Source organism: Labrus bergylta, chromosome 1 (assembly GCF_963930695.1).
Source record: "Labrus bergylta chromosome 1, fLabBer1.1, whole genome shotgun sequence".
NCBI classification, from domain to species: domain Eukaryota; kingdom Metazoa; phylum Chordata; class Actinopteri; order Labriformes; family Labridae; genus Labrus; species Labrus bergylta.
In genome coordinates, this window is record NC_089195.1 from 10,901,691 (window position 1) to 10,928,721 (window position 27,031).

Sequence of the window (27,031 nt, forward strand, 5' to 3'; positions counted from 1 at the left end):
GGTAAAATCATGAAGCATGCTTTTAGAAAATTGTGGTCCCCCCACCCCGTTCCATATTTGGAGTTTGCCTGTAGAGTATCACAGAACTGTAGAGGCGTCACTGAATGAAATGTATAAACTCCACATATATACTTTGACTGCTCCATGCGATAAATAATGTGAGCACCTATTTCTTAAAAAAAAAGTGCTATGATAGTCCCTGTGTGTGTCAGTAGTCTACACAGCCACAGAGTGTTTGCTTGCCTTACTAAGACAACATCAACCCAATCAGTTTTGTCAGATCAGAGAGGAAATGTTCAGCAGGTAAAACAAATCACTTGAATATTTATGTGCTGTAACAAAGTTCATGATCAATACTTCAAGAAGAAGCACAATCACATGCTATCACGGTAGAGCAGCTATTGCAGATGTTTTTAAGGCAACCAAGACCTTAAACATGATTCTGAGAAACAACAATGTCAACTATGTAAATTATTTTCTTTTGTATTATTATCTTTTTGTTTTTCAGTGAACATTGGGATAGAGTGATATGCAGGAAGTAGGGTTGGGACAAACGGGGGGGGGGAGATTATTTGCAAGAAATTAAAAAGAAATCATTTGCAAGTTACACAACTTACTATTAAATGAAAACAGATGGAATGATTTTTGTTCCTGAATGGACCACAGTCAAACCTGCAAAGAAAGAAAACCAATCGCTAAGGGAAATATGCAATTAAAATGGCTCAGTTATGAAAATAGCCTTATATGGCTAAGCCAAATAATTCTTGAAATATCTAGTAGTGTTATTAGGAGTATTATGTATTATGTATGTATCTAGAGTATTATTCAAGAAAATGAATAATATCCTATCTTCCTTCATGTCTTCAAATCTGTAAAATACACACATACTTCTTTTTTTAATCTCACACAGTAAGCTTTATTTTATTATTAAATTATTCACATATTATTGAACAATTGGTTCCATCTATTTAATTGATCCTCTATCATGATTTTTCTTATTTTTCTTTGCTCAATAGTTTAAATATAACCCAATCTTTTCAACTTCAACTTGATTTGTTCTCATTTGGCAATGCAGTCATACTTTACAGGAAACTAAATGGGCCTGAAATTTCCAGTGTACTCATCTACTGAGTTTTTTCTGACACATTGCTCTTGAGGACACGGTGTATTTTTGATCAGGGCTAAAGTTCAGAGGAGATTAGCTGAAATGGTTTCCAGTAAAACTTTGAGGGGAGGCTCCTAGTCCCATACTGATCAAATTATAAAGAGATTGTCCTCATACGTTAGAACTTATTTTGTACATTTGTGTGCGTGCGTGCGTGCGTGTGTGTGTGCGTGCGCGCTTGTGTGTGTGTGTGTGTGTGTGTGTTTGACTGATTGGGTCTATGTGTGTTAAGCTTATATATATATAATTTGTTTGCAATACTCTGCACAATCAGTACCCATCAGAGAGAGGTTATGAGGTTCTCTCTGTGTTTTCTTTGTGCTTAAACAAATTAATACTCAACAGTTTGATACTTTTATATCTGAGGTAGCATAATGGTGCTCTGTGGTATGTAATCGGAGGCAGTTTTGCAATACAAATCGTTTTTATCATTCAAATTGTTCAACTCCACAGTGAAGGTTGGGGGTGGATCTGTTAACTCATTGGCTGTGCTTGTGTTATGTTTAGTTCATTTCCTTTGCAAACTTTTCCTTGTTAACTTCTTATTTAGCTACGCAAACAGGAGTCTGGGCTAGAATAAAAAAAATAGGCTTACATAGCAGTGATTGGTCCAATGTAAAGTGTTGGGAGGCATACAAATATTTGTGGCAAATTGGTTTTTAGATTCTGTGTGACTGATCCAGGATCTGTTGTGACCCCGACAGAGGAGTCATACAGGGTCACTGGAGCAGTCTGAAGAACACTGGCATAATACGACCAGTAGCAGCACAGCCACCAGCTTACCTCTGATATCCAGTGTCAGTGGAGTCTGTACACTGCCAAACAACACAATGCAAAACTGGCAACCTCAGCAGCCAAGTTGAGTCTGCTGACCTGATCATAACTGACTGAAAAGTACAGCACAGAAAAATGCTGAATCACACCCTGTAATCGATGGCCCTGATGGCTTTCTTTCTTTTGCATGCATTGATGTTTCCACGAACATCAACAAGTCACCTGTGTTTGAACTTATAGGCTCCACTTGAAGGTTATTAAAAGTAATCCAAAAATAAATAAAGATTAAACTAGAAAACTGAAAAGCAGCTAAAAAGGAGAAACAGAAAAGTTAAATTACTCTGAATCTGTCCCCTCTAAGGCATGAATGTGAAGCCACAAGTTGTGTGATAAAACTGCATCTTCTGCCAAGCCTGGAAAACATACTATAAATCATACTACCGATGTTGGAAGAATTTACTTCCAGACACTGAGTCATAGACACACTCGAGGAGGGAAAGAAAGCTTTATTCCTTATTGATCCCCACCTCATCCCCAAAACACTCGTTAACTAAAACCTCCTGTTCAAGGAAAGAAACATTAGAGGTTCCTAAACTCTCTGGTATTTGGACTAAAATAAGGTTGTTTTATAAAACTTTCTAACAGAAGACGTTTTGAGTTGTCCTGACATCTGACATGTGAAACATTAACAAGTCTTCTGCTGCAGCAATTAACGCAATAACAAAGATGAGTATTAATAAAACATGTGCGGTGTCTCCTTACTAATACACTACATTTTGAATCCATTATTCCCTTCTCCTGATAAAAAAAAAAGTAAAATGTATAAAAATGAACTTGTGAGTTCTGGTGCCTGTGATCATTTTATCACAGTTGGTGAAACAGACCCTGTTTGGTTAAAGCACCAAAACTATCTTTAAAGTTGAGCAAAACATTATGGTTTGGGCTAACAGCATCTCCCAGCCTACTACATAAATATCAAATGTCCTCCATTTACACATAAATTTAATCTTTATAATTAATCTAATGGAATATATAATCAGAGAAAAAATATTATTATTCTATCTGGCTATTGATCCCTCCTCAGTTTCTCCCTCCCCTCAGGTTAAGAGTCTGGGTGTCATTCTAGACAGCACACTATCATTCCAAACTCACATCAATAATGTCACCCGGTCTGCTTATTTCCATCTACGTAACATTAATCGCCCGTCCTTCACTCCCAGCAGTACTGCCATCCTCGTCAACACCCTGGTTACATCCCGCACTGACTACTGCAAATCCCTTCTCTTTGGTCTCCCTCTCAAGTCCATCCACAAACTGGTCCAGAACTCTGCCGCTCGCATCATCACCAGAACGCCCTCTGTTAATCACATCACCCCTGTCCTACAACACCTTCATTGGCTCCCGGTTAAACATCGCATCACCTTAAAAATTCTGCTCCTCTCCTTCAAGGCCATCCACAACCTTGCTCCACTTTACCTCTCTGAACTCCTGCACATCAACACACCTACCCGCACTCTTAGGTCTTCTTTTTCCATTCAACTCACTGCACCACCCGCCTGCCTGTCTACCATGGGGTCCAGGGTCTTTAGCCGCTCTGCCCCCTACCTCTGGAACTCCCTCCCACCACAAATCCGTAATATCGACTCTCTCTCCATTTTCAAATCTCATCTCAAAACACATCTTTTTAAACTGGCATATTCAGTCTGATCATTCTCCACCCGTTCTCATAACTCCTTTACATCTTGTACATTTGTGTTTTTTGTGTTTTTAATGTTAATTTTATCGTTGTGTTGTTACTTTTATCTCTGCTCTGTAAGGTGACCTTGAGAGTTTTGAAAGGCGCCTTTAAATAAAATGTATTATTATTATTATTATTATTATTATTATTATTATAGTGACAGTTCATAAGAAATGTTATCTCCAGACACTACAGACCTGCAGAACAAGTAGGTCTAGGCCAAAGTCTTTATTAGATTTGTAAAAACACACATCAGTAAAAATGGTAAAAGGTATGTGTGTTATTAGCAGCAACTACAAAGCATGTTAATGGACTGATCAGTCTAACATTGACATTAACAACTATGGTGTTAACTTATTCCCTCTGAAGATGCCTTAAGGTTGGCAAATCAGAGGAGCAGAAAACAGATTTCTATATCTGTGGTCAAGAGTAATTTGAATCACTGCCATGTCCCTTTGGTAGTGAATTACAAAGAATGAGACTGCAGGAGACATATCAGTTATACATGGCACACAGAGAGGGAAGTGGAGACCATGGACTGCACTGTGGAGACAGAGTAGAACAGAGATGATTGATGGTTATGCTGCATGGAAAGCTATAATATATCATCCTCTCTCAGCCTCTCCTGTAAGGTGTTTTCACTACTTCACTGCATTATAGATGGTGCATTCAGTACCAGTTCATTACACACCAGTCACAAATGCACAAAGATTTTCCTCTTTCTTTAACCTCTTTTTTTTATTTCCACCACTAAAGAGACGGAAGTAGGAGTGACACTTGGGCAGCCAAATTCATTAGATATTTGAATAATATTTTCTACATATACTTCCCATCTTAAAAAAAACTGGTTTCTTGTTTTACACACAAGATGCAGATTATTCTTCAACAGTGTGTCCAGAGTAAACCATTTGAAATCTTTACCCTTTGGCTAAACGATTCACACGGTGTCTCATGGAGCAGAATAGAGAACCTTCTGCAGTGTCAATACAGGCAGAGAAATGAATGACCCTTTGTTGACACAGTGATGGCTTCAGCCCTGGAAAGTGAAGGAAATCTAATTTAAAGCCACATTATTGACAGAAGACGAGAACTTGAAGGATTGGTATTGAAAATACAAGTTTGGCTTAAGTATTTTCTGATAAGAACAATTACATATCTGATTCTTAAAAGTTCAAGATGTTTTTGATCCAACTAGTTTAAAACATTTGATCTTTTTTAATAGGTCCCTGGCCCTAAACATTCGATAGAGTAGCCTCTAGTAAAAAAAAAAAGCCCAGTCTAGATGTATCTGATTTCACAATTTAAATAGAAAACTGTACAATGTGTTGTTTGTAAAAGCCTAAGAAATAAAATCACGTGTTGGAAATGTGGACTAACTTTATTATGTATTATAGTGAGCTCAGGGCCCCTCGGCAAATTGCAAGTTGTACATTGTTACATCCACTGATTTGTATTTAAATGCCATTGGTTTAAAAAAAAGAAAGAAAAAAAAGACATTTCATAGACTAGATACAAGACAGATTTTTTTCTTAAATAAGCATTAAAAATAGAAATGTAAAATGTGCACAAGAAAACATCACATTATCAGCAGGTATGCCTTAAGATAAGAGCAAGAACTGAAATCACGAATACATTTCTGATATTCACTTTATTATACCAAGTTGTCCACAGTTGGAGACTAACTCTGCATCTGACTTAGTGGCACCAGCTTGATGTTAGTCAAGAAAAAAATCCTTGTGAAAACATCTTGATGTTTCCTGACTAATTGTAAAACACTTAAAAAAATAAACTCATAAAACTCCATTGAAAGGCATTTAAGGTAAAGGAGATTAAGTGTGTGATATGGTGAACATACCCGTCTTGCTCTGTAGGACAAAATCAAAAGAGAAAATCATCAATCAGTACTTTTCTCTTAGAGTGCAACATTAAATCCAGTCAAACACAATTCACATCTTTACAAACATAACGATTTATGAGCAGGAGGAGGAAACACTGGGCATCAAATTGAGGGATGAACCATTTCAAAATACAAGTGACCAGTATTGTGATCTATTGTTGCTGGTAGATTTGACCTGAGTGGATTACAACCTGCTGCTTTTATTGTACGGCTCATGTATGCCCTCTCCAGGACAAAAGGGGGAACATCTAGTTTTCACTTTTCTGACCATATAAACACTAACATTGACACAAAGAAATGAGTTCTTCTTCAATCTGAATGACAGACAGGTTCCATTGACTAGACAGCGACTGGATGGACGAGTGCTGGAGCTGCCACTGGTGCAGGAGGAGAGGCTTTGCCTTTGTAGCCCAGACACAGGATGTGCTCCTGCAGGTGTGTGATCCACTGCTCTTGAACGGACAGAGGTCCATGGAACACTTTCTCACAGAACCTGCACGGCAGCAAGAAGAGCAGAGTGTTATCTTAACTTCTTTAAATTGGGAACAACAATTAATAACATTCAGAATGTTATGAATCAGCAGGAGGCATCGTGTGATTGTCTGAGCTATAGACGAAGATTCAACATTTATCACTGTTGTTTAAGTTATGGGATCGGATCTGATACAGGTTGTCTCATGAGTAAAATAATTGAAAAAGCTGCTTGTCAACAGTTAAACAACGTTGTAATACTTAATAAGTGCTTTGATGTCTCCACACAGGTTTTCAACCCCATCACAGCACTCAGACTGCTCCTGTTAAGATCTTTAATTACATCTGCTTGAACTCAGACTGTGGCATCATTTCAGCTCACAGCTCACCACATTATATTTCATGACCAACTGGAGAACAACATGATGAGAGAGTCACAACCAAACATGGAGAAGCAGTATTCAGTTTCACATACTACTAAACTGCAGATCAGTTGAATCTCTCAGTTCTTTTAAATATATATATTTTTTTACAACTGTCCTTTTTCTCCTTATTTCTTCTTCCTTTGGGTTCTATGGGCTTGTTGAAACAACTGTTCAAATGTTTTCTTGTAATGTGTTCCTAAACTCCACCAGATGTGTGTTCGGTCTGTCTCTCCACTCCATTACCACAGCGGTGCTGATAGTTTTTCACTTAAGTCAATGCATGTGCTTCCACTGGCTACACTGCGTCTCAGTTCCAGCAGTCCACAGCAGATACGCAAGGCTTCTATTTTTGCCAGATGCCAGAGACAAAGCATCAATTTACCACAGAAAAGATCGAGCGGGGCGGGAAGTCAAACATCGAATCAACATTAAAACATCCGGTTTATTTTCAGAATAAAACACTCCGTTTTGGTCGGTTCAGAACAATGACCAAATGTGTGTTTGTTGATGTGTTTATGAGGGATTTTATACCACATACATCGTGTTATCTTGCACTGTCGCGTGTATAATTTATTCCTTTGTCTCTGCACTCCAGCTGTCCGGCTGTGCTGCTCCGTGAACGCAGCCTGTGGGTGTTGACGGATGAGGGTGCACCGAGCCGTGACAGAACAGAGTGGACACGCAATGCACACATATCTGGGGGAAGTTCTGGGTTACTTTCTCCTTTTGTCATGACACTTTTCATATTGCTGAAATCTGCTAACTTTAAACTTGCCTCGCCTGAGAGTTACATTATTTATATTATATCACCCTATTGGTCTATTTCTCTGCTGAAAACCCTGTTATTCACAGAATAGACACTGGAAATGTAATACTTCATATTTTCAACATTTTAGACTGACCTGCACTTGAGGGAGTACATTTTACCCACGAGTTTGACCAGCTGTGTTAGAGGGGGCTTTGGCAGCATAGCAGGGATGCTACCTGACCGTGAAGGCTGCTGGGAATTGGTGTCCTGATTTTCTCCCTGAGCAGGTACCGTGTGTTTAAGTTGATGGACCCCTGAAACCACACAAAAAGGTATTAGAATAACGTGCAGAATCAATTACTGTACATATGTATTACAGGTGCATATTAAAGGTAAATACTTAAATCCCATGTTAATGTACTGCCATATAAAAAACTATTGGCTCAAAATTAACAACTGGCCTTGTGTGTTGCAGTTGTATTGTTCAAATAATCTACCATTTTTAACAATGTTCAGAAATAGCCTTAATATACATGGGGGAAATTAAACATTTCCATGAATGCATCATGGAAATTATTGATGACCTGTATCAAGCAGGAACAAATGTCCATGACTTTTTTGGTTATCTGTGTAGGTTCTCAAATTTGTAGTTATTTTTCTAACATCCCGGCACCAGTCTGTATCCAGGTACTTCTATATCTTACCGCTTCTAGGGCGCACATTAGGGTCACTGTGGGCTCCAAAAGTCCGTGTGTGGCCTTGTGAGGGTCTTGATAAGCCTGAGTATTCTCTTCCCTTCCTGTGCTGATGGTGGTGCGCCGTTGCCTTCGGACTGCTGCCCGGCACTGAGTCAGAGTCTGTTGACAGCGAGGGTGAGGCAACAGCTCTCCCAGACTTAAAGAAATAGTTGAACAGCAAGTCAGAATTTAACGCCTCACGTATTGCTCAGTTATCTGATTCTAAATGGGAATTATTATATTATATATATTTTAGAGGACAGCTTACCTTCCTGTTGTGAAGGTCTCTTCTTCTATAGCGCTGGGTTATTGCTGCTACCTTGGCTGGGTCCCTTCGGATCAACTCATTGAGCAGCTCGATTGGCGAACTTGCTCCATCTGTCTTCCATTCTATGATTCCCAACTGTCGCAGGTGGGCTCTTGCATGACTGGCCAGGGCCTTGCGGTTTTCAAAATCGAACCCACAAAGCTCACAGGAAGTGTCTGACACAAAAAGAGGAGTGAAAGATTTTTAAACCATAAGTTTCTATATCACCAGTGACAGTTTGGGAAGGAATTACTAATCATTTAATAATTTCTACAAATCAGAATAAAACTTTTCTTAATGGCAACACAGGTGTAAACACAGCTTAGCTTTAAAAAAGAACTAGATTTATACTATTATTAATAGCCATTTAATGTCTCACCACTGTGTGAGGAGCCACTCTTGGAGGATGGAGATTTGTCTTTCATGGAAAAATCAAGAGGTGCGATGCAGGGCTTGGTGGCTGCTTCCCCGGACTGGAGGCTGTCCAGGGACCTTTTGGAGCCTTGAGGGGTCCACGTGGCTTTGCCTGATGACCTGCCTGACGTAGACACTTTCCTGCCTTCTTCACCATGTATCATAAACTCTTTGAGAAGATCGATTGGGGAGGTTTTGATCGACCAGCTGAGGCCGAGCTGGCGCAGGTGGGCGCGGGCGTGGCATGACAGGGCTTTGCGAGTCTCAAACAGCTGGCCACAGTAATCACAGAGGACTGTAGGAGGGGACTGTTCATCTGTGGAGGCCACTGTGAACGGTTCAGGTAAAATAAAGAAGACACATAATCAATGGCTCTAATACAAAAACAAAGAAAGACTACATGCAAAAAAAAATATTCCCAAATAGTAGGAATCAAAAAAATGACCCTAACCACTAGCATTCAACAACAATGAATTAAATTGAATAGTTTTCTCTGCTTTACCTGCATTGAGAGGCTTTGAAGGGTCAACAGCAGCAGGTGATTCCTGCATGGGAGAGTTGCTGCCATTGCTGGATCCTTGCGCTTGAAGGGAAACCTCGATCTCCACAGGCTCAGGTTTGGGCTTCCTATGAAGGGGGTCCACTGCTAGTCGAAAGCCTTTCTTAGCTTTTGGGGCCCTGTTAACAAGAGAATGAGAACTGTTCTTGGCAGGGTTTGGAGTGGAGGAAGAGGAGGGAAACGAGGTCTGTGATCCGCCTGCTGCTGGAGACAGTGCTGGAACTGAAGCTGAGCTAGTTGTAGAGTTTGTTTTGGGTGGTTTTAAGGCTTCTAGCATGCCGCTGCTGACCAGCTCCTGGACAGTCTCAATTGCGGAGCTTTTCCCCAACAGGTCAACCACTCCGATCTGCTTCAGGTGAGAGCGAGCATGGCAGGCCAGGCCTTTACGATTCTCAAACGCCTCTCCACACAGAATACAGGTACAATCCTCTGACACTTTAGGCCGTTTGCTGGGGGAAGACGCAGCTGGGGAGGACAGATTAGAGGGACGTTTATAGGAGGATCTAGGAGGGCTGTTTTGGGGATGCTCCTTATGTTGCTTGATATTGATGGGCTTAAGGTCCTCCTCCTCCATGATCTGGTATAGAAGATCAATTGGGCTGCCCTTGATCTCACTGTCAGGGATTCCAATTTGGCGCAGATGTGCCCGAGCATGACTGGACAGCCCTTTGCGGGTCTCATACCAACAACCACAGAGCTGGCAAACATGGACCTCATCGTTGGTGTCTGAGAAAAAGGAGTCACTTATTAGGACAAAAAAAAATACATTCTTAACTACCTGACATCAGAGTTCATATGATAAAATAAGGTTCGTTAGGGTCAAAGCTTCATCTTGAACACACAGCTTTTCTATTCAAAATTCATACATACCCAAGGTGATTGGAGCATCAGTTTCCAGTGGTGCCCACATGGGCTTTGTTTTGGTTTGGTGGTCTAAGGAGGATGAGCTGGTGCCTTCATGTCTTTCAGACTCAAACAGTCCAAGAGCAGAGGGGGATGCAGGGGGGAGAGAGGTAGATGGCTCTTTCAGTCTGGCTGAAGATCCCTGATGAGTCATCTTTTGTGATGCTGTTATGACTCTACTTCCTGCTTTGGCAGAGGCACTCCTGTCCTCTGGCACTGAAGGTGCCCTGGATTCCTGATGTGATGCTTTTTTGGGAGCGGTTGGCTCGGATACAGAGGCCTCAGACTTGAAATCGGGTAGGGAGCCATCTCTGTCCTGGATGAGCTGGTAGAGGAGATCAATTGGAGCCCCACTGCTTTCTGACATTGTAACACCAAGTTGTCTGAGATGGAGACGGGCATGACTGGAGAGCCCTCGTCGTGTCTCAAAGTACGTCCCGCAGACCTCACACATGACTGGCTGAGGGTTTGCTGCTGGGAAGTATAAATGGGAGATTTCATTGCAATATAAAGGAGTCCACTTGGTGTGTCTGTTATCTATTAAGCTAACAAATGAGATAGATATTCTGACTCAGATCTTGCTGTTTGAGTCCACACATGACAGTCAGTGTTAAAGTCCTTCCATTAATCCTGTAATCAACATGTTGTCTCTTACCTTGAGAATCCATGGCTGAAAATGTGGGTTGTTCCTGAGAAATATGAAGTTTGACTTCTTGCAGATCCTGTCGGTCTTCTCAAGACTGTGAAATAAATCAAATATATGAATCCTGAAAGAAATGGCAAGTGTTAGAGATCATATATCCTTGTCCGTGATGCAAATATGACAATACTGCCCTGAAATAAAGAACAGTCAGGCACTAATAATACAAACAAGTTGTCAAAACAGACAGCAAACCTATAAAGTGAAACATGTTGATTGTAAACTGTGAATAAATAACTGCACTTTAATCATCTGAAGTGCTGTAGAAAATAACTTTACATTGAAAATGATGTTATGTCATAAAACAGGAAGAGCCCAAGACAAGTCTAAATGTTTGTTACGTATTGTTTAACAATGTGCACCTTGGAGCATTACATGGTAATACACATAGCGGTACTTTAAGAGTTTAAGTGGATAAAACATCTTAAACATTAAGGCTGTAAAAGCTAACTTGCGTTACCTACCGGAATGATCCACCCTTTGTTTGGGAGCTAACGTGAGCTACATGCTATTTCAAATTAAATTACATTTTAGCCAAAGAAATGTCACACTACAAACCCCAGTTTCCGGATCAGAGACCCAACAACGACTTTGGGGTCTAAATAAAAAGCAATTCACTCAAATAAACAGAACGAACAGTCTCTTTACAGCTGCTTCACCCACACTGACGAGACCAGCGGAAGTTATCAAGCACGCTACCGGTTTGTTTTTCACCAAAATAAAACCCTAGTGGTAACATCCAGAGCTGAAAGAAAGAAAGAAAGACAGACAGAAAGAAAGAAAGAAAGAAAGAAAGAAAGAAAGACAGACAGACAGACAGACAGACAGACAGAAAGAAAGACAGAAAGAAAGAAAGACAGAAAGAAAGAAAGAAAGACAGAAAGAAAGAAGAAAGAAAGAAAGAAAGACAGAAAGAAAGACAGACAGACAGAAAGAAAGAATAAAGAAAGACAGAAGAAAGACAGAAAGAAAGAAAGAAAGACAGAAAGAAAGAAGAAAGAAAGAAAGAAAGAAAGAAAGAAAGAAAGAAAGAAAGACAGACAGACAGAAAGAAAGAAGAAAGAAGAAAGAAAGAAAGAAAGAAAGAAAGAAAGACAGAAAGACAGACAGACAGAAAGAAAGAAGAAAGAAAGAAAGAAAGACAGACAGACAGACAGACAGACAGAAAGAAAGAAAGACAGAAAGAAAGAAAGAAAGAAGAAAGACAGAAAGAAAGAAAGACAGAAAGAAAGAAAGAAAGAAGAAAGACAGAAAGACAGACAGAAAGAAAGACAGAAAGAAAGAAAGAAAGAAAGACAGACAGACAGACAGAAAGAAAGAAGAAAGAAGAAAGAAAGAAAGAAAGAAAGAAAGACAGACAGAAAGAAAGAAAGAAGAAAGAAAGGCAGACAGACAGACAGACAGACAGAAAGAAAGAAGAAAGAAAGAAAGAAAGACAGACAGAAAGACAGACAGACAGACAGACAGACAGACAGAAAGAAAGAAAGAAAGAAAGAAAGGCAGACAGACAGACAGACAGACAGACAGACAGACAGACAGACAGAAAGAAAGAAGAAAGAAAGAAAGAAAGAAAGAAAGAAGAAAGAAAGAAAGAAGAAAGAAAGACAGACAGAAAGACAGACAGACAGACAGACAGACAGAAAGAAAGAAAGAAAGAAAGAAAGAAAGGCAGACAGACAGACAGACAGACAGACAGACAGACAGACAGACAGAAAGAAAGAAGAAAGAAAGAAAGAAAGAAAGAAAGAAGAAAGAAAGAAAGAAGAAAGAAAGACAGAAAGAAGAAAGAAGAAAGAAAGAAAGAAAGAAAGACAGACAGACAGAAAGAAAGACGAAAGAAAGAAAGACAGAAAGAAAGAAAAATAAGAAATAAAATATAAAATAAAAGTATTGTGCCTAAAAACGTTTACATGAGTGGCACCAAATGAGGTGGTATGTCTGGAGAAGAGAAGGGGACCGAGCACTGACTCTTGAGGCGCCCCTGTGGATACATTGCGCTTCGGACACTCTAGAAGAAGTTCAGAAGTGAAACTGTTCTGTAGTTTTCAACCTGGGCTTGGGCTTGGTGTGGGTTGAACCTAACCTAACCTTCATTACAAAAAGTTTCTGTTTCCGCAGAAGTGACGGGAGCTCATCCCAAATTATTGGCTGCTGTATCTCACCCTTGCACCTAAAATTAAGTTGCTAAGAAACTTTTCCGTATTGTACAAGAATATACATTATAAGAAAAGGCTTAGTTCTTTAAGTTCTTTATTATATTTTATTATTAATATTATACAATGTCTGTCCTGTATTTGTCCTTACTGTTTTGATTTGCACCTGTTGGTGCATATATATTTTTCATATATATTCTGAAAGATTGCAATGCCATATTGTTTTTATATCGTTCAGAGCAGATAGTTTTTCTTACAGTTTTTCTCAGTTGCTTTGGTACATTTCTCAGATCAGAATTGAAATTTTCAAAACTACTCGTTCAATCTTCACATCATTGTGTCACTTGTGCACATCAAAAAAGCAGTTTCTGATTTCTTTGAACAAGTTGCAAATGCTTTGGTACATCCATGCAAATGATTATGTACAATTCTCTGCTGTTTCCTACATTATCAATTGCTTATGTCATGTTGATCAAAATGTATTATAATGGGTCTCTGTTGAATAGTCTCACCCCCCACAACATTTAGGCATTAGTTCATCGCATAATGGTTGAAAATGGTTGAACAAGTTGTCATATTATGTGAAGCATATTTCTATACATTTCTATTAGACTTTTTTTCTAAATCTGTCCTGAATTGGTAAATTGCTCCCAGGTGAATCTCCATCGCTCCAACATTATCAGGCAATGGTTTGTGACCCACAACAGGATGCTGATGGAGTTCCTCTCCCCCTACTCCCCATTCCTTGACCCCATTGAGGAATATTTCTCAGCATGGAGATGGAAAGTATATGATCGCCAGCCACATACACAGATGACCCTTCTGGCTGCCATGGATGCAGCGTGTGATGACATCACAGCAGATGCCTGCAGAGACACTCTAAAAGATTATTTCCACGCTGCATCACAAGAGAAGATATCTGTTGTGATGTGGATGAGAATTTGTGGCCCAACAGACAGGAACGTCAGGAGGTGTAGGAAGACTGCACTGTAATTCCTACAGCACTGCATGTACAGTTTTCCCTAAGGAGATTGTCCTATGTTCACATTTCTACTTTTGTTTTTTTTCTTTGTGCTATGCAGTGCTGTCTTTTCCTTTCTGTATCGCAATGACATGTCAACAACCTGTCAACAAATTACAGTGCAAACAGTAAAAGCGTAAACGTGAATCTTGTCCAGTCTCTTGCAATCAATCTCCCACATACACTAAGGCGTAACTTACAATTTACAATAATTGTCATCAGAACTTTAGCCATAGTTTATATCAGAACACCCCTCCAGAGTACACTGTCATATTGACAACATGACTAAGCAATTTGACTGTCTTATCCGTACACAATGACACAAGGACTTGTCATTCTGATGCCACTGACATGTTCATTGACACAGATATTTACTTTTGAGAGATGAACTCAGGATTTTGAGCAAGAGACTGGCTTTTGCAGGTAATCCACAGTGTTTTGCTATTTGTACGAATTGTTTTGAGGAATGCACTTCACAGTTTTGCAAATGTCGAGGACGATTCGAGAAATGTACCAAAGCGACTGAGAAAAACTGTAAATTTGAATTAGGTTTACTTTGAAGGCAGTGATTTCACTTCCGGGTGTCACTCCTGGCCCCGCCTCCTCCTTGCATATAGCCGTCCCTCCTTTGAGTGCTCTCTTCTCCTGCCAGCAGCAGACTTCATCCCTGCCAAGTTCTCCTCGGCTTTACGTAAAGACAGGTGAGTAATGCGTTTATTTTAGAATGACTAATTACTTCCAAAGTTACATTATGTTTGCATGGCTCGGACAGCAGGTGAAACTATTTAACTTACACAAATGTAAATATCCGGCTTTTTGCATTAACGATAAGCTAACATTCAGCTAGCCAGCCAGTGCGGGGGTCAGTGGCTCCCCTCCTTACTAGTTGGGCCTGTCTGTGGATTTTTCTTTGTCCCTTTGCTGCAACAGAGAAGACTCTGGCCCCTGCTTTGTTTAACCTTTTGCTCGTTTCATTGCATTTTACAAACCACTTCAAATGTAAAGTGTTATGCAATATAGCTGACCTTTGACCAAGCAATGTCTGCTGCTTCTGTAACATAAAAGAAGACGGAAAGACGAGTCTCTCATTTAGATATGTAACTGAGACTGTGACTAGCACCTTATCGTGCCATCACCGTCATTATTCAAAGTATAAACAGGTCACGGCTGCTCTGAAGGCTTAGTTGACTCAAACTAGGTTTAGTGTGTAAATGAATACAATTATGTAAATCTTATAACCTAAGATTCAACTCCGATAGGATAAATCACATGTACATCCCTTGTTTAAAACAGGTTTATATCAAACAAGCACCTTTTATTAGTATGAGAGTATCCTGCTTATGTAAGCTTTCTAATAGGCTATTGTTCTCTGCTGGCTCAACATGACTTGCATGTGACTCTCTGTGGTTTGCCTAACTGAACAAGCTTTGAAGCAATACTGCAATCACCAAAGCGATGAAAACCCTAGGTTTAAATCCTAAAGCACTTGTTCATGTATGTTAAATCTTTGACACATGTTTCCAGAGTGCTTTGATGCTACCATAGCCAGTGCCATAGGCTCCACCCATCTGAACTTATCTATGACGGCGTGTGAGCATCAGGAATTTCCTCTGGTACCTATATGTCCCGTCTCTCCCACAGTACTTTGTCACCACCACCATGTCCTCTGGAAACGCTAAAATCGGCAAGCCTGCCCCAGACTTCACAGCCACAGCTGTAGTGGATGGACAGTTCAAGGACATCAAGCTGTCAAGCTACAAAGGTAACACAGTCTACTGAATCATGGGCTTTGTACGTCATTGGTATCATACAGCTGTTAACATCTTCAGGTTTTCATTATATTCACGATCTAATAAACTAGTTTTCCAGTCCAGAGCACCGAACATTATGAAGATTTTATTTTTCATAGTTAATTTTTCCGTTGTAAAGCTTCCTGATTTTACCTTTGTATTTACATTCTATGTAGACTAGTATTGGTTCATTAGCCTCCCCCTGTTCCCCTTTAGGGAAATATGTGGTCTTCTTCTTCTACCCCCTGGACTTCACATTCGTGTGTCCAACTGAGATTGTGGCTTACAGCGACAGGGCAGAGGAGTTCCGCAGTATTGGCTGTGAGGTGATCGGCTGCTCTGTGGACTCTCACTTCAGTCATTTGGCATGGTGAGAATTCCTTCCCACTTCAAGGAAATCCTGACTTGAGTTGTACCGTGAATGTTGTGATTGTATGCATTGAAAACTTAAAGAGGACATATTCTACCCCTTTTCCACCTTTTAAAACAGTCTCGTGTGGTCTAAATGAAACATCTGTGCTGTGCTTTGGTCAAAATATAACATGAATCAAGCACCAGAGGAGGTTTGTGACCCTGTATAAACCAGCTCTCAGAACGCTCCATTTTGGTGTGTGTGTCTCTTTAAATGTAATGAGCCCCCCCTGAGTTTTCCCATTACACATCAATCCTCTGTAGCAAGAATAAAAATGGCAGACCTGCTCAAAAGTTTTGTTCTAGGCTGGGGGTGGAGTCCATGGGTTAGAGATACCAGGGGAGTGGAGGGGATTTTCTTTTACCAGAATCCCACTGTGACATCACAAGGAGAGCAAATTTGAAATGGAGCATTTTTCTCTGTGTTGTAAGACTTACGCAGACCACAAACAAAGGACTGGATGGATTTATTTCACTCGGGTTACCTAAATATATGTTCAAGAACACTGTAAAAGTGCATTTTTCATAATATATCCCCTTTAAAAACTGAGGGAATAAAATCCATCATGCTGACATGGAGTAAGCATAACTCCCAACAACTTTTCTTTTTCTAAAGAAAATATTGTTACGGGTTACTTGGAGGTTAGTATTCACTTGGCAGGTGGTTTACGAGAGACTTGGATCAGAACGTCCCTTGTTGGCAGTTATTAAGTACAGTTGGTGAGAGGTTTTGCAGATCTGAAGAACCACACCCTGCTCTATCAGTTTATCTCCTGTCCAGCGCTTCTGCAAAGTATTGATAAGTCCAAATATACTGAGCGCTAAAGGCTTCTTTATCAAACCCCATTTTCCAGAGAAATCAGAATGTGAGATGAATTTAACTTTGTAAACGCACTACCCTGCTGAATTAGGTGTATTTCTTTATTCAAGGTTTTGAAGACAGTATTACCTTTGAGACATATTAGTGTTAGATGGACCTCATTCTCATGTCTTGTTGGTAATACGGTGCATTAGGGCTAGGCAATATGACCTCTAGAATAGAATTACTTAATTGATCCCAAACTGGGAAGTTGTGGATATATATATGTATATGTGTGTGTGAAATATACATTTTTCACAGTACACTCAATTCACACTCAATTTATTTTTCTTCTAAAATTTTTGCTTTTATTTCATCAATACAATGTACCTAAAGCAAACTGAATTTCCCTTCAAGGATTAATAAAGTAAGCAGAATTTCTCTTTAGGGGTTGAAGTGCAAGCTTTAAACTTGTCTTTCAAAGAGCACTTAGTAGTTTCAGGGTACAGATGAGTGAGAGCCACTTCAGCAATGTTTGAGGAACTCTGTCGGAGGTAAACGAAGGGGGAGGATGTGAACTACGGGAGACAAGGGAAGCGGCGCAGCAAGTTAAAAAGAAAATCTAGATTTTCATTCTTTAAAATCAAGATTTTCTACAAGTCAAGTTTATTGTTAGTCAATTTACCGCCCAGCCCTAACAAGCTTTTTAATTTGATAAATGTCCTGTTTTTATTAAGACCTTAAATGAAGAGTTACTAGTAGGGTCCGTTGCAGCTTGTAAACACAACATTCAAATGCCCACTGCAGGGGTGTACGTTTAATGGTTCAACCTACTCCGCAAGCTACCTGAGAATATTACATTTGTTGTCATGGAAAAGCTGATAATTTAGTAAGCTAGCACAAGCTCATGGCCGGTGTATGGGACCTGCCTGTCCAACAGAAAGCAGGCCACAACCCAATTTATTAGAACACAATTGATATCTGATTCTCTATCTACATTGTTATTTATATTCTGCAGGATCAACACACCAAGGAAGCAGGGAGGTCTGGGTGATATGAAAATCCCCCTAGTGGCTGACCTAACCAAGACAATTTCTGCAGACTACGGCGTGCTGAAGGAGGATGATGGCATTGCATACAGGTCAGGCAGACGTGTGTTATTCTAAAACAAGCTTTCTTTTGAAACGATAGTTGTGAGTAGTATAAAACAAGCGTATCAAACACAATGGAGACAATGGCCTCCTCTAATCTGAATGAATGTTTCCGCAGGGGTCTGTTTGTAATAGACGACAAGGGCATCTTGAGACAGATCACCATCAATGACTTGCCTGTGGGTCGCTCTGTGGATGAGACTCTTCGCCTGGTCCAGGCCTTCCAGCACACTGATAAATACGGAGAGGGTGAGTGACATCTCTTATTAATACCCAAAGTTCCCCTCTCCAGTATCATATGAAAATACTCAGTGGAAATCTCTATCCCCCTTTATTAAAGCTTTTCTATCTGCTTTAAAGCTATATTGACCAGAATCTCAAAATGATGAATATTAAAGTTAATACATTAATCATGTAGCCTTCAGCACCTGCTGGAAATATTATCACTAGCTGTTCTTTACCTATTTTGCAGTTGCATGTTTTTTATTTTTTTTCTCGACGGTTGTCATTTATATCCTGTTTCATATATGTTCAGTTTGAACAGTTCTAAGTTAGTAAATATGGAGTTTTGCTCATCCTTTTGATGAGTGATGGACAGGCTGTTCATCACCTAGAGCTGTGAAAATAGTGTTTTGAAAGCTCATGTGCCTCAGGTATTGGGTTAATATACTGTATTCTCATTAAAAAACAAACAAAAATAGCTTATTTGTAGCTTGAAACTTTTTTGGAAAACATACTTAGTTTGGGGCAGAGGATGCATTATTAGTTTAGCCTCCTGGGTATTGACACATGTACTTGTACTTTGTCCTTAGAGTATGTAAAGTTCAAAGTCTTTCACTTAACAAACTTTGTACCTTTTCCTCTCTTTACACAGTCTGCCCTGCTGGATGGAAACCAGGTAGCGACACCATCATCCCTGACGTTGAGAAGAGCAAAGACTTCTTCTCCAAGCAGTAAATGGGAAGATCTTCTAGTGGTCTCCCTAACCATAGCACTTGCCTTCAGATAAGGGTAGTCCCTGTGAAGCAGTATCATGGCGTCCAATCTAATGTGTTAAACTCAAGAAATTCACAAGTTGTTCGATAAATCCTTCAATTGGGGATCTTGTCTTTGTACGTCCAATGTACAATTGGTGAGGCCACCTCATAGTCTCAAGCACTGAACGTTTTGTTTCTTTTTTCATAAAAGTATTGATTGTTTTTCCCTCTGCTGTCAATCATTTGCTACCAACTTTATTAAAACATTGGGAAAATGGTGACTGTGGGTTTGTGTGACAAAGGTATCTGGACTGATAAACATTTTGAAAGTAATTCCATATCTGACCTCATGGTGGTGCCATACAACCACTTGAACCCGTTTTGGTTGCCTACCAGTTAAGTGACTTTAAGACTTACTTTTAATTATTAGGCCAACAGACATAGTTTTTAAAACTTTGTGTATCAGTCCTGGGCTGTGTGCCTAAATGCAGATCTAAATGCATGACATGGCTGTGAAGTCTTAGTTAATGTTGGATTTATTGCGGTGGTTGACTCAGCATAACAACCTGGCATTGCCAAATGGTGCTGACGCTTATTGGGAAATATTGGATTGTTGGATTTTTTCCCCCACAGACATGCAGCCTATTACCTTCCAGCTAGAGATACTTACCTCTGTTGTGGAGAAAAGTTAGAGTGCTCGTCTTATTTTACTCACAAAATAAGACGAGCAATGCAGTCTTGAGTCATAATCCTCATTCTGTGTCTATAAATCAGTGATTTTTTTTTTTTTTTTTTTTTTTTTTGTGGGTGTGTGTTTCTTCGATATAATGTGTCAGCTTATTTAACATTTGTCTCCTTGAGCTGTTGTTGACCCCCATTGTTATTTCAAGCTGCCTCTCGCCCATCTCGAGTCTATTCTGAGTGTTATCTGGAACTTCCGTCTCTCACCCCTTTTCTTCTGAAAACAAGTGTTCTCACGACTTGTTTTGGGAAATTGAAAGCTGAACGGGGAAACTCCCCTGATTCGGATAAACCACTCATTGACAAATCACACGTACACACTCGTGTGTGTGCGGTGTGAAGGGGAGAGCGCGGCGTTTTGTACGGGCAGTGTAGGAGGGAGTTCCCGGAAACCTTCTCGTGATGTGACGTTTACCAGCAAAATTGACCATATAAGGACAGACGTATGTACGTCAATAATGAAACAATCCCACGCTGGGACGTCACCAACGTCAAACTATGCTGCCACTATAAACTTAGCTGTTGACAACAGTGTGGTTATGTTAACCGTAAATGCTGTAAAAAAAAAATCCCTAAGAGATGACATTTTTAAATAGACACAAACCTCAATAAGAAGCAACAAGGTATAGCTTTGTTTCATAATTTCATTTACTTAAATATATACTGTACAGGTAAAAAACAAAATACAGGCTCAACCTGACAAACGCAAATAACTTACACAAGAATACATCACAAATATCCATTAAAGTAAAATGTAAACAGGCAAAGCCTAAAGGACCTTTTAAAACGTATTCAAAAATGCCCAAAGTGTTAAAGTCTTTTGTGATTTCCGTGTAGGCTTCAGTTCCTTTAAACAAAGAAACCATAATGATCCAGTTATTTCAAAAGACATTGTTCGTTGTGTCAGTGCAGTTCATGTCCAGTGTTTTTTAAAAGTGCTGTTTCTTCAATAAGACTTTACTTTGGGCGCTAACATAAGCTGGCAGCCGCTGCTCACATGTGTCATGACTTTCTGTTTGAGTTGCGCCACCTGGTCTCTCAGTACAGAAGCTGTGCTCGACAGCCCGGCGTTGTCCGTTTTCAACCCTTTAACTTTGTCCTCCAGGCGAGCGATGCGCTCCAGCTTGCGCTTCCGACATTTGGAGGCAGCGAGTCGATTTCTCAGACGCTTGCGCTCCGCTTTGATCCGCTCCTGGTTCTCCATATTAATGGGAGACATCGGCGGAGACCCGCTGTCGCTGCTGTGCATGTCAGGGACTGTCTGGGGCTCCTCTTTCAACCCGCCGAACCGCTGTGAGTGGATGCCTGCACCTGCCAGGGCGTGCTGGAAATGGTGAGATCCGTGCGCTACGGCCTGGGGGTGCTGGTGGTACTGATGGTGAGGCAGGTAGCTGATAGTTGTAGAGGGATAGCTTGCTCCAGAGGACAGGCTGGGGTTCGTTGCGCAACTGCTTAGGTTGGTGTATTCTAGAGGCTCTGGTTGCATGGAAGAGCCGAACACCGAGACTGGACCTGAGCAGGAAACGCCAGCGGTACCAATGGCCACGTTTGGAGGTGCCATCTGGTTCATTTTGTGCAGATCGTCCAGAGCTTTCACAAAACCGTCAGCAAAGCCCTCCTGCTCCTCTGTGATCCCGCGGTTGAAGAGGTAATGGGCAGGTGTCGGTGTTGTAGTGATGACCCCGTTGCTGTTTTGGATGATGAGGCGCTCCAGTTCAGGAGATGCGAGCTTCAGGGAGCCGACGTCCGCAGACCCCGTTGAATAGAAGTCACTTTCGGCGCGCAGGTGCTGCGACTTGAAGTTTGAGTTCCGATATGAATCAGGGAAGTTCAAGTTCATATTCTGCTTTAGCAGCTTGTAGTCTGGCAGTGCTGCGCCTGGATGGCCATAAGCAGAGAGAAACGAGTCGTCATAAAAAGGCTGTTCCATTATTGTGGACATATTTCAAATCACACAGTCAAATGTTAAAAGTGCGCTGTAAAGATGCTGCTTGGACACCGAGGCGTCAGCGTCCCAAATGATTCAAGCTCCGGCACAAAGTCCCGCTGTAGTCTATTATTATACTGAAGATCTAGTCTATCAAAAACAGAGCAAAACTTCCAAAATAGTGGAACTGTACTGTACCAAGTCGTCGATTTGTACCTTTAGTTGGATTCAAAGCGGAGTCCAGTGACTAATTCAGATGTTTTCATTTCACCCGTGTTTCTTTTTGCTTTGAAATGGGTTCCTCTCTCGTTTCCTGTAAAGTGACAGGCGGCCGGAATTCTGCGCTGTATTTAAATGTGCGGAGTCTATGAGCGCTCCTACCCGCCTTCTGATTGGTTGTCTGTGTGGTCACCGCCTCCGAGTTGTCAGACAGTTGATGACGTTTGTGCCAGGAACTACGGCTGTAAACAAGACACAGCCTATTCGACCTAGGGAAAACGTAACCCAGGTAAGTACATGAAATACCTCCGGGGCAGATTCTCACTCATTATGGTGAAGTAGGAGGCGAACAGATCCGTCTGGTTGTGTCTCGCAGCTCAACCAAAAGCGAAATGAGCCTCTTCAGACCTGAACAGGACACCTAAAACTTCAATATCCACTTTGTCTTTCATTTTCTCCACAGTCCCATCCGTAAGGATATATAGGCTAGTCTGGTGCTGAGTCATGCGGTCCTATTTAATATCGGTCAGTCCATATTTGGGTATCCTGGCAAACCAGTTCCTCCCTGACAGGAGCGGGAAGTCAATCCCATCCTGGCGCACTTCCAGCTCTCCTGGATGTGGGAGGCGGAGGAGACGCAGCACTGCGCTCCTTCACCCCGCAGGCAGGGAGAGGCGTTGTCTTCAGAAATGCATGAAGCATAATGGGTGTCTTGCGAAAACAAAAGATAAGGTGTCAGATAGTACATGCATCAAATTAAAAATAACTGAATAGTTATTCAGATAAAACTCAGATAAGCCCATTATTCATTAACTGGTGGAGGAAGTGGGCTTAGATAGTTTTACCTGAACCTAAATAGAAAAGTCACGTGATAGAAACAGAAAGAAAACTTCAGGAATAGGCCTGTATTATTTAATGCACAGGGATTTACAAAACAACATCTGGAAGGGTTATACCTACATAAAAGTTAGAATCCTGCACATTTAAATACAAGGATAAGGCAGATATCATCATCATCATACTTTGTTAATTGGTAGAATAAGTTTTTAGTTGAAAAACAAAGTACACACACACAAAAACAAGTGAACAGGCAAAAACAGGCAACACAAAAGGGCAATGGTAATAGAAGTTTGAAAAGCAACAACATGGATATAAAAGTAGGCCTTTTGCTATAAAACACATTTAAAATACTAAAAGTAAAAGCTGTTATGTGGCATGCTCAATTTAATAATCATAAAAAAGTAAGTGGGATTATAGTTGCTTTATCCAGAATACCTCGTTTTTTAATAGGCTACTTGGTCATTAGAACATGTAACATATTGTAAATGATTCTGCATCTCCAGAAATAAACCAGAAGTGTGAGAGGTAAATGTAGCAGAGAAAAAAGTTAAACCTACAATCTTCAGATGAAAATACCCCAAACAAAGTAAAGAACCTTTAATTAGTACTTGAGTTTAATATACTTTGTAATATCTGGCATTGGAAGGAGATCTTACTCAGCAAACAAGCTCAGTGCTGCTCAGTGTTTGCACTGAGCTTATGTTCTGATAGAAATGGTTGGAGTGTAAACACATGAGTGAATCTTGGAGGTATGTAAGTGTAAAGACACATCCCCACTGAACTCAACACCTGTTTGATAGAAAGACGTCTTTGTCTTCTCTGTATGGTAATGACCTCTGAATCATTCCCCAGAGGCCGTATGCCCACGCACGTTCATGTTGTTGGGTTTGTCTCTCAAACCTTCTTGTACCTATCCTCAGGTCACGTGCATGTGTGTGTGTGTTTTAATCTTATTATAGTAGTACCCTAACCGTCAAGTGTAGTAATTTGACTGGAGGGTAATGTTATTCTAAATACCACTTTAAAGACAACATTAAAGGAATGGTTTAGCCCACATTAAAGTTCATTATCAGCTGTAACTTAAAAGAGATTGGCAGTAACAATTTAAGCCTCTCCAAATGTGGAAGATTCCTCAGGGAAATGTTCTCAGCGATTTTGATTTAGAGCTGTAAAAAGATGACCATGTGATAGTCTGTCATTTGGGTTTTAAAGGGGCATTCATCAAGTTTGTACTGCTCTTCCAAAAATGAGGTGTATTAATGAACAGCTTGAGATAATACGCAGACTTTTAGTCCCGTGTAGAGGTCAAGCTATAGGGAAGTGCTGACTTCCACATATGATATAAAGCAATTTAATAGCATCATTCTAAATATTCTCTGCTTCCATAAAATCTCTCTTCATTAAAAATCCATGTGACTGGGCAATTAAAACATTTCAATTATGATACTCGCTTCCCACGATCATAAAAAAAAAGATCATTCAGATTAAACGATTGACTGTGCCGCATGTTGCTCTTGTGTTGTCCATTGGTTTTGTCTTGTGGTAAATGTTTTAAAGTGTTTGTTTTCATTGTTGAGCCAGAAGAGTTGCTATATCACCGCTATACCTCAAAAACACAATTTGTTAAAAAAAATACAAAATAAAAATCAATAAGTGATATCATTATTTTTACATGTACATTTTACTTATTTATTGTCACTTGTGTTCAGGATGTTCAAGTGTTACGAGTGTTTAAGTTTGGTAAATTCTTGTGATGCAGATGTTTTGAAATCCATGAATAATCCTAAACCACTAATAATAATTTTCGTGACCTCAATATCAATCAAAATAATCTTGATTAGGATTTTTGCAATAATTGAGCAGCTTGTACACAGGCTCGTTGTGTTACAAACAGGAACCAGCCAACAACCCCAATGACATCAATATGACATCATCGGGATATTTTCTTAGTTTTGGTTATTATGGATATCTAGTCACATGAGGTGGTATTTCATACTTGACCAGTACTGACTTGAGAAGGACCAGGTCCACCTTTAAACATTTTCCTTTAATTATCATTCATCGTTCATTCAGAAGGGGTTTCAGAAGTTTTTACCCTGTGCACTTCCTCAACGGTCAAAAAATGCACCTTGCTGTCACGCAAAGGTCAGTTTGGTCAGAGGTCCTAACCCCTGAAACATGGTCCGATAAGCCATCTGTGTCTCCTCTCAGTGAGGAGAAACGTTGAGAGAAACAGAAAACAGAAGTAGTTTCAGGGAAACAAACTGAAGTATCACACAGTGGTCAGTTCCAGTTTCATAGTGACCTCATCCAATTATACAGGTCACTCACTACTGCTGAGAAATCACCAAAATGTGACCTCTTTTTGCATGTGGTTGATAAGGATGAATGATCACATTCGATTACATTTTAAACGGCTCATATGATTATGATTCCTAGAAATATTTAGTTTGGCTTAAATATAATTTGTCTGCTGATTTTACTCGCTTTCATTTCATTATGTCACTGAGAATAACTTGCTTTTAGCCTGATTGCTTTGAGGACAATACAAAGTCTTCTGTGGCTTGTTGTTGAAAAAGCATTTGGATGCACTCGAAACAAAACAAACAAATATTTACATTCCTATTTGAGAACCTTAATTGGCTCTAAGGCTCCTGAACATTTTCTTGCTCACACATGCATGATTATTCGCAGCAATGTCCTGATATTCACAGATGCACAGTTCCATACCTCATACATGCAATTTTGTCACTTTCTCTGAGTGCTAGTGAGATTCAGGATGACATACAGGACAATAAAAAGCAAAAGCAGCATAAAAATAAAAAAAAGCAACAGAGGATAAATATGTGCGAACTAAAGGATTGCTGCTGGCTGTGCTCTGGAGAAAGACTGAGGTGAACTGTAGAAGGATTAAGTTTGTGATAGCAAACATGAGAGGAAACTTAAAATCATTATTGCAGTTGTGTCTAGCAGTTATGTTGCACCCCAAGAACAGAGGCTATTGTCCTCATTGCAGCGGCTGTGGGTTTGAATCCAACCTCTGCCCTTTGATGAAAGACATCCACCACTCCTCCAGCCTTCTCTCCACCCCTCCTGTCTCTCTTCAGATGACCTATCTAATAAAGGAAAAAAGGTTTAAAAAAATAGCTTTAATAAAATTCTAGCTGTACTTTAATTTTTTTTTAAATTAAGAATTTCATCTTGATCTTTAAGCAGCAGGACCGCTGATGAAGATAATTGGAGCAGTGTGAGCTGAGTGCTAAGATAAAAGTAAAAATGTGTTATTTAGTAAGTAGAAGTGAATTATGATATTAGTTAATTAACTTAATTAACTTTACCCAATGATGAATTAAAAAAATTAAGGATGGTCTTTAATGGATAGAAGAATAAAAAGGCTTTTGATTCACTTATCTTGCATGCAAATAATTAAGAAGAAAAACAATCCTGTCTGATATTGTCCATCTGAAACTTTTGCTTAAAAAGGACAAGCTGAAGAATGCCTGCCAGCTGATGACGTTTACTTGGCCTTCATCACAACGTTAACTCCCTCCTCTCCTTCTCTGCTCTCTCCACATGGTTTACTGCTATTCAGGCACTAAAACACATGGACGGCTGTATTAAATGAACCAGAAGTAACGCCTCTCCTGCATCTTTGGCAAGGTCTTCCATGCTTGAAGCTCGATGACCTGGAAGTGGCCTGTAGGTGTAGTGAGTCAGGTAGGGGTGTTGGTTAAGGGGTAAAAGCTGGCTGTCCCTGCAAGGAGAAGACAGCTCATTCCCACAGCATATTAAGTCAAAAAACTGTCAGTCCTTAAAGACTGTGTAGGTCACTTAAATCAATGCTAACAAGCGATTCCTCTTCCACACCCCCAACTCAGTCATGAACTGAACCCCATCCCTGCACCCAAAGCCTTTTCTTCTTCCCCCTCGTCGTTATTTGGCTGCCCATGGGAAATAAACCGTCTTTTTCATGTAATCGTTTTAATGAAGGCATGTTTAATCAGCATATTCTTCGTCTATAGCTCCCAGATAGTGCCAAGGAGCCTTGTAGCGATGAGAGACCTTTAGCACAAGACAGGATGATTGCTGAGGCCAAATGAGTGTGGCAGAAAAAGACAGTCGGACCCAGCTGTCCCCCCGGGCTGACGTAACGCATATGGAGCT

At 40.2% G+C, this 27,031-nt stretch overlaps 3 protein-coding genes across 12 annotated transcripts; 1 reads left to right on the plus strand and 2 right to left on the minus strand.

Moving 5' to 3' along the window:
* Nucleotides 1-5,036: 5,036 nt before the first annotated feature.
* LOC109989590 (protein Wiz) lies at nt 5,037-11,526 on the minus strand. Of its 8 annotated transcripts, none has more exons than XM_020641408.3 (9): nt 11,303-11,526; nt 10,794-10,878; nt 10,106-10,609; nt 9,179-9,961; nt 8,642-9,004; nt 8,224-8,438; nt 7,923-8,112; nt 7,373-7,532; nt 5,037-6,067 (listed from the first exon to the last, which is right to left on the minus strand). In XM_020641408.3, the coding sequence occupies exons 2-9, from the start codon at nt 10,804-10,806 to the stop codon at nt 5,914-5,916; spliced, it is 2,382 nt and encodes a 793-aa protein (XP_020497064.1). In that variant the 5' UTR covers nt 10,807-10,878; nt 11,303-11,526; the 3' UTR covers nt 5,037-5,913. The 8 variants fall into 8 exon arrangements, with proteins under 8 accessions (XP_020497064.1, XP_020497062.1, XP_029134617.1 ...); XM_020641406.3 differs by having other exon boundaries at nt 10,106-10,612; XM_029278784.2 differs by having other exon boundaries at nt 10,794-10,905.
* A 3,045-nt stretch (nt 11,527-14,571) lies between these two features.
* Nucleotides 14,572-19,418, plus strand: prdx2 (peroxiredoxin 2). Its single transcript, XM_020641403.3, has 6 exons — nt 14,572-14,713; nt 15,654-15,774; nt 16,019-16,172; nt 18,031-18,153; nt 18,282-18,412; nt 19,038-19,418. Exons 2-6 carry the CDS (start codon nt 15,672-15,674, stop codon nt 19,118-19,120), a joined length of 594 nt encoding a protein of 197 aa, XP_020497059.1. The 5' UTR covers nt 14,572-14,713; nt 15,654-15,671; the 3' UTR covers nt 19,121-19,418.
* Nucleotides 19,419-20,511: 1,093 nt separating this feature from the next.
* LOC109989568 (transcription factor JunB) lies at nt 20,512-22,512 on the minus strand. Of its 3 annotated transcripts, none has more exons than XM_020641374.3 (2): nt 22,007-22,509; nt 20,512-21,759 (listed from the first exon to the last, which is right to left on the minus strand). In XM_020641374.3, exon 2 carries the CDS (start codon nt 21,719-21,721, stop codon nt 20,828-20,830), a length of 894 nt encoding a protein of 297 aa, XP_020497030.1. In that variant the 5' UTR covers nt 21,722-21,759; nt 22,007-22,509; the 3' UTR covers nt 20,512-20,827. The 3 variants fall into 3 exon arrangements, with proteins under 3 accessions (XP_020497030.1, XP_020497028.1, XP_020497027.1); XM_020641372.3 differs by having other exon boundaries at nt 22,025-22,506; XM_020641371.3 differs by having other exon boundaries at nt 20,512-22,512.
* Nucleotides 22,513-27,031: the final 4,519 nt, after the last annotated feature.

Coding starts and splice junctions, on each gene's coding strand:
- LOC109989590 (XM_020641406.3), bottom strand. Junction 9,962..10,105: donor TGATGCTCCAATCACCTTGG/GTATGTATGAAT, acceptor CCTTTTTCTCAG/ACACCAACGATGAGGTCCAT. Junction 6,068..7,372: donor ATGTACTCCCTCAAGTGCAG/GTCAGTCTAAAA, acceptor GCTGCCGTGCAG/GTTCTGTGAGAAAGTGTTCC.
- prdx2 (XM_020641403.3), top strand. CDS start 15,672: ATGTCCTCTGGAAACGCTAAAATCGGCAAGCCTGCCCCAGACTTCACA. Junction 15,775..16,018: donor CAAGCTGTCAAGCTACAAAG/GTAACACAGTCT, acceptor GTTCCCCTTTAG/GGAAATATGTGGTCTTCTTC. Junction 18,154..18,281: donor GATGATGGCATTGCATACAG/GTCAGGCAGACG, acceptor ATGTTTCCGCAG/GGGTCTGTTTGTAATAGACG.
- LOC109989568 (XM_020641371.3), bottom strand. CDS start 21,823: ATGTCCACAATAATGGAACAGCCTTTTTATGACGACTCGTTTCTCTCT.